Raw genomic sequence first — 10,511 nt, 5'->3', positions numbered from 1 at the left:
TTACTTTATGTAGTTTCCTGTTACATCCAAACAAACTATGGCTACCATGTAATTAACCAGTTTCTGCAGTTTCAGTCTTGGTAAGAACATTGGCTTCAATTAGTGCATTCCAGATAAGAAGAGCCATGCTGGTCCAGAACAAAGATGTATGAAGTCCAGCATCCTAATTTCCAGTGGCCAACCAGATCCCTCTGGGAATCCCACAAAGCAGGACATGAGATTAACAGCCCTCTGCCTGGTGCTTCTGACCTTGGAGGTGTCATACAGCCAACATGACTAATAGCCACTGAGTGCCTTATCCTCTATGGATTTGTCTAACCCTTTTTAAAGCCATCTACATCACTCTGTCCTGTGGTAGCAAATAATTCCATAGTTTAACAAAGAGAAGGGAGGAGGGACAGAATGACACACACGAACACCAGGCTCGTGCATATCTTGGCTTAATAATTTAATTTATTAATTAATGGTATTTCTATGCCACTCTACAACTGAAGTTCTATGGGAGGCTTACATAAACATTGTTAAAATACAATAGGAACAATTAAAACAATTACAGTATAAAACACAGTAAGAACAATAAAATAATAAGCTGAGATATGTTGTGTCTTAACAGGGACTGTCTTGTAGGCTGGGTGGGAAGAGGAGGTGCTGAGCAGTATCAGATTGCTGTATGAATAGTTTTCAAGAGCATAAAAGATGCAGAGATACATGGGAAAGATGACAAAACCTCTCTTCTAATACCCAAAGCAACTGATGTTATGGAACAGTGAAAGCAAAAATTGGGAGGAGCTGTCAACACGCACATTTCTCAGTTTACTTTTGGTTCTCTTTAACAAGGAGAGTCACCTTTTATTTATCAGAACTGAGAAATAGGACAAACCTTGGGGGAAATCTCTCCCCATTCCCTACTTCAAAAACTTCCCCTGAACCAACAGTTTAGTTTAACATCTTAGACCCTCACACTTTAATAAGGAGAGAGGGGTTAATCTATCTTCTCACTTGCCTGTAAGCAATTTCTGATCTTCTTGGTAAAATTGGTGGGTCTATGGGTATAATGGAAGAGTTACGCTGCATGACCAAGTGGGAAGTGGTAAAGACAAAGACTTTCCTCAAATGTAATATAAATCGAAGCAAAAGCCACACGTTCCTGTCCATCCTAGAACTTTGCAATTAGTTCCTGTTTCCAGTTCCCAGCACTGATTCTTGTCCAGTGCTACAATTCACTGATGCCTAGATATGGCTGCTCTGATGTCCATTCAATATTTAACTGAATGGCTGGGATTTCTGACAAATACAAAATGCTCCCTGCTCAATCAGTTGTCATTGTGTAGGATATTAAACATCTTGTAAAAATATTTATATTTACCGGCAAAAAAGGGGATGGAGGTGGAAAAGAATTTCCATAAGCAACACACGAAGTCTTAAGAAATAACATAAAAATTCAAGTATCAAAAAAACTATGCTGAGAAAAAAGTTTAGGTCAAGCTGCCAGGGAGCTATCAACATTTGTCTCCAGATCTTTGAAGAAAATGTTATGAACAGACTTCATCTGTTTGGGTGGAGAACTGGATAAAAGTGTTGTTGTTTTCTATGGGGGAGAAGCTCCCCATTTGGCAAGTGATGCTTTATTATATTTAGAATGCCTGACTAATTTAGCAAATCTTTCACATTAACGCCACCCATTATTTTTTGGTTAATACCTTCTCCAGTCTCCTTTATCGCACTGACCTTTATATGATGCAACAGGGTGTGCCTTCTTTATCAACCTCCACCCAGAAAGGGATAAAAGGCAATAAAATGAGGTTTCCCCTTCTCTCTGTTTCCAAGGAAAGAGGCAAATCTGGGACAAAAAAATACCCAACCAAGAAGTCTGATTGTACATGAAGCCTCTAATGTATTAATTTATTTATTAAAAAGAAAGTTTTTGAAATCAAGATTTGAATTTCCAAATAGAGGGTGTCATAGATGAATATACTTTGGAGCGTTCCATTAAAAAAATCAAAACAGTAGCTATTAAAACTACAGTTTTGATATATCCTTTTGCTCTTCACAAGTGGTCCAAGTAGAAATCTTGAAGCTTCCCAAAGATAAAATTAATTCCATTAAAAAAAAAACAACACCCAGAGGAATCTGTTCTTCGCCTACCCCACAAGAACAGTTTTGCTGCCCAGGGTTTCCCTCTGCTGGTGGAAAACTCACAGCACAGCCACTCTCTTGTCTAGCCCAGTTCTTTTCCTGTTCTAGTGGTCAAAAGAGGAAGGAAACTTTCTTATTTTCTTTAAAAAAAAAAAAGTCTTCAGCTTGTCATTGCCTGACAAATCGCAGAGGTACTGAAGGCCTCTTTTCCTCTTGGTAGGCAAGGGCAGGCCAGGAATGTCTGAAGGAGGATTGGAGGGCACGTTCACACCAACAGCCAAGTTCTACACAGACTCATCAGGGCTTCTACACTTCAGTGGAGAACAGAATGCTCTGTCTCTTGCTGTCAGGGGTGGGGATAGTCTCTAGCTGCAAGAAGTAAAGGAGAACTTGGACCTGGAAAGCAGAGGAGAAAACAGGTCAATGAGAGCTGGTGTACAGAAGGGTCCATGCCATGAAGCAATATGAGGCAACTACTTTCGCAGATTTTGGGTGCCATATACCCAATGGTAGATCAAGATAAGATTCAAGTTGGGGGACAATCCAAGGCAAAATTAGATTATTTATTTAATTAGAGAATGCACATCTCCACTCTTCAAAAACTTTCCTATGTTGGCTTACACAATGTAATAAAAAACAATAATGTAATATAACACAAATAAAAAACTTTCAAAAACTAAAACCAACAGCGCAGAAGCCAGCATCAGAGATAAAACTCTTACTTACAATGTTACAATGTCTGACAAAAGACTGGGTCCTCCTCTGTTGTCTTTTTGGCAGGCAGTTAAAACATTTTTCTCCCAGGCTTTTAGCATGGTTTAATCTTGTGAGCTATGGGTTGTATCCAGCAAAGTTTATCTTTAAACAATTTCAACTACTTTCCCAACATTTTGGTAGCTCATTCTTTGGTTCCAATACTGCATAAAATTGTACCAAAGTTCTAAAGGAGGAGTGGCTAACCTTTTTTTGGCCAAAGGGCTGCATTCACCCGTAGCCAACCCACTGGGGGCTGCATACCAGTGATGGGTATGGCCACACACTCATGCACCCATACCATCAGATACAGAAGACATGCACAGCCCTATCCCAGTTCATCTTTGTTGCCTCTATTGCGTCAGCAGAGTGTTATCCCAGGAGATTGTTCCAGGTGGTCCGAAGCCTGGTCGGTCCAGTTGCTCATGGAACTGAAACAGCCTTGGTCGCTCTGGTGGATGATATGAGGAGGGCGTTGGATAGGGGAGAATATACCTTCCTCGTCCTCCTAGATCTCTCAGCGGCTTTCGATACCGTTGACCACGGTATCCTGTTGGATCGCCTAGGGGGATTAGGAATAGGGGGCACTGTTTTACAGTGGTTCCATTCCTATCTCTCAGATAGGCACCAACGGGTAGCTTTGGGAGATGAGGTATCAGACCCTTGGCCTCTTAATTGTGGGGTGCCACAGGGCTCTATCCTCTCTCCCATGCTGTTTAACATCTATGTGAAACCGCTGGGGGCCATCATCAGGAGTTTTGGGCTGAGGTGTCACCAATATGCGGATGACACTCAGCTCTATCTCTCATTTAAGTCCTCACCAGAGTTGGCTGTGGATACCATGTCCAAGTGCCCAGCGGAACTTTACAAAGTTGTCCGGAGACTTTTACACTCTGGTCCTCCGGACGCAATATTACCATCAATAGCCCGCTGTAATGAGTTTGCGAGGCACTTCCAAGATAAGATCATAAACATCCGTCGGGACCTTGACTCCAATATTGCAACAGTTGAATCTAATGAGGTGTCCAGAACACAGTCTTGTCCTGTTTTATTGGATGAGTTTCAGTTGGTACAGCTCGAGGATGTGGACAAGGTGCTTGCACAGGTACAGGCGACCACTTCCGCTCTGGACCCTTGCCCCTCGTGGCTAATAAAAGCTAGTAGAAATGGAACGGCTGGCTGGGCCAAGGAGGTGATTAATGCCTCCTTATGAGAGGGAGTGGTCCCACTTTGCCTGAAACAGGCGGTAGTGAGACCGCTCCTAAAAAAGCCCTCCTTGGACCCTGACAATTTTAACAACTATAGGCCGGTAGCAAATGTTCCATTTCTGGGCAAGGTTCTAGAGCGCGCGGTCGCTCGCCAACTCCAGGCCCTTTTGGATGAAACTGATTATCTGGATCCATTTCAATCCGACTTTCGGCCGGGGTTTGGTACAGAAACAGCCTTGGTCGCCCTGTATGATGACCTCTGTCGGGAGAAAGACAGAGGGAGTGTAACTCTGTTGGTTCTCCTTGATCTCTCGGCGGCTTTTGATACCATCGACCATGGTATCCTTCTGGGGCGACTCGCGGATTTAGGAGTTGGAGGCACTGCTTGGCGGTGGCTGTGCTCCTATCTTGGGAATCGTCTCCAGAGGGTGATGCTTGGGGAACATTACTCGAGTCCCTGGGTGCTACAATATGGGGTCCCGCAGGGCTCAGTTCTGTCCCCCATGCTTTTTAATATCTATATGAAGCCGCTGGGCGAGGTCATCAGGAGTTTTGGAGTGCGCTTCCAGCAATATGCTGATGATACGCAGCTCTATTTCTCCTTCTCATCTTCTTCAGGTGAGGCTGTTGCTGTACTGAACCGCTGCCTGGCCGCGATAATGGACTGGATGAGAGCTAATAAACTGAAACTCAATCCTGACAAGACTGAGATGCTGTTGGTCGGGGGGCCCTCTGCTCAGATGGTTGATGTCAGACCTGCCCTAGATGGGGTTACACTCCCCCTAAAGGAACAGGTCCGTAGTTTGGGGATCTTATTAGATCCGCTTCTGTCACTCGAGGCCCAAGTAGCCTCGGTGGCACGAAATGCGTTCTACCAGCTTCGGCTGGTAGCCCAACTACGACCCTATCTGGACAGGGAGAACCTAGCCTCAGTTATTCATGCTCTGGTAACCTCTAGATTGGATTACTGTAATGCTCTCTACGTAGGGTTACCTTTGAAAATGATTCGGAAACTTCAGCTAGTGCAGAATGCCGCGGCCAGAGTTCTTACTGGGACGAAGAAATTCGACCACATAACACCTATTCTGGCCCAACTGCACTGGCTTCCAATACGTTTCCGGGCCAGATTCAAAGTGTTGGTCCTTACCTATAAAGCCCTTAACGGCACTGGACCGCAATATCTGATGGAACGCCTCTCTCGCTATGTTCCTACCCGTTCACTCCGCTCGACGTCTAAGGCCCTTCTCCAGGTCCCAACTCATACAGAGACCCGGAGAACAGTAACAAGATCTAGGGCCTTTTCGGTGGTGGCCCCTGAATTATGGAATGCCCTCCCAGATGAGATACGCCTGGCGCCTTCTCTGTCATCTTTTCGGCGCCAGGTAAAAACCCACCTCTTCACCCAGGCATTTTAAGGTTTTTTTTAATTTAATCTTATGTTTATTTTCTTTTACTCTGTTTTTAAATATGTTTTATAATTGTATGTGTAGTACACACTTGCTTGTATTTTAAATATTGTGGTTTTATCGTGTTGTACACCGCCCTGGGAGCTGTTAGCTATAGGGCGGTTTAGAAATGCAATAAAATAAAATAAATAAATAAATAATCCGTAAGTGGATGGATGGGAGAGAACAGGCTGAAGCTGAATCCCGACAAGACCGAGGTGTTGCTTGTGGGAGACAGAGGAAGGCTGGGTATTACGGACCTGATGCTTAATGGGGTGAGATTACCCCTGAAGGACCAGGTCTGCAGCCTCGGGGTCATTCTTGACTCCAGGCTGTCCATGGAGGCTCAGGTCTCGGCGGTGAGTCGGGCAGCTTGGTATCAGTTACATCTGATACGGAGGCTGCGACCCTACCTTCCTGTTCATCTGCTCCCACGGGTGATACATGCCCTGGTCTCCTCTCGCTTAGACTACTGTAATGCGTTCTACGTGGGGTTACCCTTGAACACGGTCCGGAAGTTACACCTGGTACAGAATGCGGCGGCACGCTTGATTAAGCACAGCCGTCACCATGACCATATCACGCCAGTGTTAATAGATCTTCACTGGTTACCAGTTGTTTACCGGGCCCAATTCAAGGTGTTGGTGCTGACCTTTAAAACCCTATACGGTTTCGGCCCAGTCTATCTGAAGGAGCGCCTACAGAATCACCAATTATGCCGCCTGACAAGATCAGCCTCCCAAGACCTTCTCTTGGTCCCCCCGGTGAAAACAGCTAGGCCGGTGCGGACCAGAGAGAGGGCCTTCTCGGTCGTGGCCCCCACCCTCTGGAACTCCCTTCCTTTTGATCTCCGACATGCCTCCTCCCTGATGGGTTTTCGCCAAGCCTTAAAGACCTGGCTATTCAGGCGGGCCTATGGGATTGGGGAGGATTAATTTTATAAGGTTTTAACTAGAAATTGGTTTTAAATGGATTATGATTGTGTTTGCTTGTATTTCATTTTGTATTCTGTACTGCTCTCTATTATTGTAAGTCGCCTAGAGTGTCCACTAACCTGGACAGATAGGCGACCAACAAATAAAATTTATTATATTATTATTATTATTATTATTATTATCCATGTACTCTGAGGACCAGATATGGGGTGTTCAAGTGAGAATCAATAGGGTTGTAATCCCCATCTTTCCCCCAGCAAAGGTTATATATCCATCAGGACAACAAAGGTGGTCTCTATGCCAGTTCTGGACCTAAAAGCCCAAATGAAATGATCAAGATAATGTGTCCCTGGAGTTGCACTGCCATAACACGCTTAAGCACATTAATGACTAACTGATAAGAGCAAGCCTGAATTCTCCAGGCCTTGTCTTAGGGCTAGTATGCACTCATTAAACAGTAAAACTTTTCTTTGACTACCCCGCTTCCTTACCTGGGACATGACTTCTAGTGACCAGCTATCAGTCATGGCTATAGGCTGAGTTGGATTAGCAGGGATTTTACTGTCCTTTTCCGATGGCCTGAGCAGCGTTGGTCCAAAAACAGTTGCCAGATTGTGAAGTGACATCTTGTTGATGTTCTCCTTCTCTGCAACCCTGAAGGAATTGGGAGAGAGAGTGTCTTGTTTTCTATACGTCAGAAGATGGTTGTTGTTCAAGGCTTTCATGCTACCAACTCTTGGTTTAGCTTTGATAACAAAATCAAGAGGTGCCTCACTGAAGATCTACACCACTGTAAGGAGCTCTTCATGACTATGGATGTTCTCATGTGGCAGCAGCATATGCAACGGTGACGTAAGAGCAGAATTGTCTATCATCTAAAGTTCTAAGCAGGCTGAATTTGCATGATAGTCTGGTATCTACAGTGACCTCTAACACGATGTATAAACTCCCACTGCAGACAAGCCATATCAGAGCATTAGTCTCTGTTAGGGCCAAGCTAAAAAGAAGACTTGCACAGGCTGTGTTAACCACATGTGTTCAGTTATCAATCCCAGTAGTGCCTAGGAATGCAACTAGAATTGATGCCAGGAAATCCACAGTAGGTACGCAGAATTTTTAAAAAACCTATGAGCAGCCATGGGAGCACAGAGGATAATCCTCTTTGAACTGTGACACTAGGGGTTAACCCCTGCCCCCAAATGCTATTTTGCTGATGAAATCCTCTCTCCTAAGTGCTTTGCCCCATGGGGTGGAACATCAAGGTACCATTCATCATGTCAAATCTGGCCAATAGTCTCTTTCATCTGTATAACCAGTTCTTATTACATGTAATACAGTCCCTATGTAGATGTACTTTCCTGGAATTCTTCCCACAGTCAGTGCTGAGAGATGGTCAATGCTGAAAAAGGACGTAGGATATTACCTTTTCAAATGGTCCAGGAGAAAAAGGAATGTGACAAGGTTGGGTTCTGGAAGAGACAGCAGTAGGTTCAGCATACAGCTTTCCTTAGCAACTGGATCTGAAAGTGCTAGAGGAGGTAAGGGGGAAAATATCAGACTGGGAGCAAGCATTTTGCTAACTGCAGGTTCACAAGGCATGTGAAACAAAGGCCAATTCTGCGCTAAAGATTGTTAGGAAACAGGTCGGTATGGGGTGCCGTTACACAAATATATGATGCAGCCACACTTGGAACACAGTGTATAGTTCTGGATGGCACATTTCAGAAAGGATGTTGTAGAGCTGGAGATGGTGGAGAAAATGCAACCAAAGCAATCAGGGGGCTGGAGAAACTCCCCTACAACAAAAATGTTACAATTTTGGGGAATTTTCAGCTTAGAAAAATTAATTAGGTTTATGCATGTGGGGGATTGCACTATAGAGGTGTGTAGAATTATGCATGGTGTGGTGAAAGTGAATACTTAAAAATCTAGCCCCTCATAATATTAGAATCCAATGAAAACTAATTGGCAGGAGACAAAAGGGAGTACTTTTGTCCACAATTATATAGTTTAATTAGGGAATTCACTGCCACAAAATGTAGTAATGGGCACCAACTTTGATAGGTTTAAAATAAATGAGACATTTATTGCTTATGGTAATATACTTTTTTCTTTTACATCGTTAGTATTATTATTTCTTATATATGCACAAGATGAACTAGCTGGGTCTGTAAAGGATTTTTTTCTCCTTTCCTCTCTGCTTTTCCCCCCTGCAATTTTTCTTTAATAAAGGGTATTTTAAAAATAAATAAATGAGACAGATTCATGGAGGATAAGGCTGTCAGTCCTGTTAGTAGTCCTGTTAGCTATATGTCCCTTCAGGTTCAGAGGCATTGTGTCCTCTGAACAACAACTGTTGCATGTGAGGAAGAAGCAAGAGCAGGCTATTGCCTCCATGCATTGCTTGTGGGCTTTCCCTGGGAAATACAATGCTGCACTAAGTGGACTGACCCAACAGGGCCTCTTCTTATGGTTCGCTGCCATGCAGACAAGCAGGCAAGTGAATTGGCAAGATCAGAACAGCTATGGACACGTAGGGTCAGAGGATGACATCATCATCATAAAATTCAACAATCCAGGAGGGAGACAGAGAAGCCAGGAAGAATGTAAAAAGACAAACTTGTTCTCAAAAGATTTATTCCAACTTGGAACATTTTGGAACGCTGGGCTCCTCCTTTAGAAGTAATCTACAAATAACTGTAAAAACTCATACACACATACAAAAATAGTATGCAGTACTATTTAAAATACTTAATAGTTTTAAGTATTTGAGAACACATTTCTCTTTTTGCATTCTTCTGTGTAAGAGGATGCCCTGAAGGAGTTTCTGCGAAATCTTTTCAGCCACATTTCCCCACAATTGATTCAACAACCCTGAAGTATGTTTATTGGTCTTCAGAATCTCACCAATGCCTTCAGCAAAGTTGGGGTAGAGTTCATCTGTGAAAAGAGGCTCAGGCAGTTCTCTGAAGTAGAGCTTTAGGGTCCCTGCAATGGCATTGACATCCATCTCACTCATCATGACCGAGACATCTTTATTATCTGAAAGAGAAAAAGAAGGAGAAGTGAGGAGCTTTTAGCTACTCAGGTGGTACTTTTGAACTTTCCCTGCATCAAAATGGTTTGCTTAATTCAGATATGATAGTAGAGATTTGGAGGATCAGGAATATGCCATGCATGGGCTTGCACATTTTGCACATTCCATCCTTCCCTCCTCCATCTACATCCCATAAAATGTAGTGATGGCTAGCAGTTTGGATGCCTTTAAAAGAGAATTAGAAAAATTCATGGAGGATAAGACTATTAATTTTATTTATTACATTGATACCCCACCTTTCTTTCATCATGGAACCCAAGGAGGTATACATGTTTCTAGGCAGTTTCCCATCCAGGCACTGACCAGACCCAGACCTGCTTGGCATCAGCAAAGTAGTGGCCTCATGTGCCTTCAGACCATAGCCTGAGACTGACTACTAGCTACTAGCCATAATAGCTATGTTCTTCCAGTGCCAGAGGCATTATCCCTCTGAATACCAGTGGCTGGGAATTGCAAGTGGGGAGAATGCTATTGCACTCAGGTCCTGCATGTGGGCTTCTTAGAGGCATCTGGCTGCCCACAGTGGGAACGGGGCACTGAACTAAATGGGCCCCCTATGGCCTGATCCAGAAGCCAGGCTCTCTTTATATTCTTATGGCATAATGCCCAAATCAGTCAGTTAGTTTGACTGGTTGCTGCAAGCAGGATTGCCACCAAATCAAATTAAAAAACCATGGTTTACAAAACACTTCAATCAGTGGTTTCCAATATTAGTTTGGAGGCAATTCTTGGTTTATATTAATCATAGTTTGCCTTTTTTAGGCATCATGGCAAGTTACATCTAGTGCTAAAGAGGAAATAGAGATGTGAACATGTGCATGGGAAGGAAGGAAGGAGCATGCAAGGTAGCAGCATCCAACCCATCTTTCAGGTTGGGGGAAGACTGTTTTAATACATTTGTGCACCATGTCACATGCTACATCAGTGAGTGTGAACA

General features: G+C 43.6%; 1 protein-coding gene across 3 annotated transcripts in view; it reads right to left on the bottom strand.

The window, feature by feature from the left end:
* Positions 1-424: 424 nt before the first annotated feature.
* The window catches only part of BCR (BCR activator of RhoGEF and GTPase), a 93,783-nt gene continuing 83,696 nt past the window's right edge, over positions 425-10,511 (bottom strand). For 2 of the 3 annotated variants that reach the window (XM_061603027.1, XM_061603029.1), the window contains 4 exons: positions 9,385-9,519; positions 7,901-8,006; positions 6,969-7,131; positions 425-2,532 (listed from right to left, as the gene is read on the bottom strand). In XM_061603027.1, the coding sequence (XP_061459011.1) occupies positions 2,443-2,532; positions 6,969-7,131; positions 7,901-8,006; positions 9,385-9,519 (494 nt within the window). In that variant the 3' untranslated portion in view covers positions 425-2,442. Of the gene's footprint in view, positions 2,533-2,735; positions 3,452-6,968; positions 7,132-7,900; positions 8,007-9,384; positions 9,520-10,511 lie in introns of those variants that run through there. The other variant, XM_061603028.1, reaches the window with a different exon arrangement.

This window comes from Rhineura floridana, chromosome 19 (genome assembly GCF_030035675.1).
Source record: "Rhineura floridana isolate rRhiFlo1 chromosome 19, rRhiFlo1.hap2, whole genome shotgun sequence".
NCBI lineage: Eukaryota > Metazoa > Chordata > Lepidosauria > Squamata > Rhineuridae > Rhineura > Rhineura floridana.
This window is presented reverse-complemented; position numbering and strand designations above follow the sequence as displayed.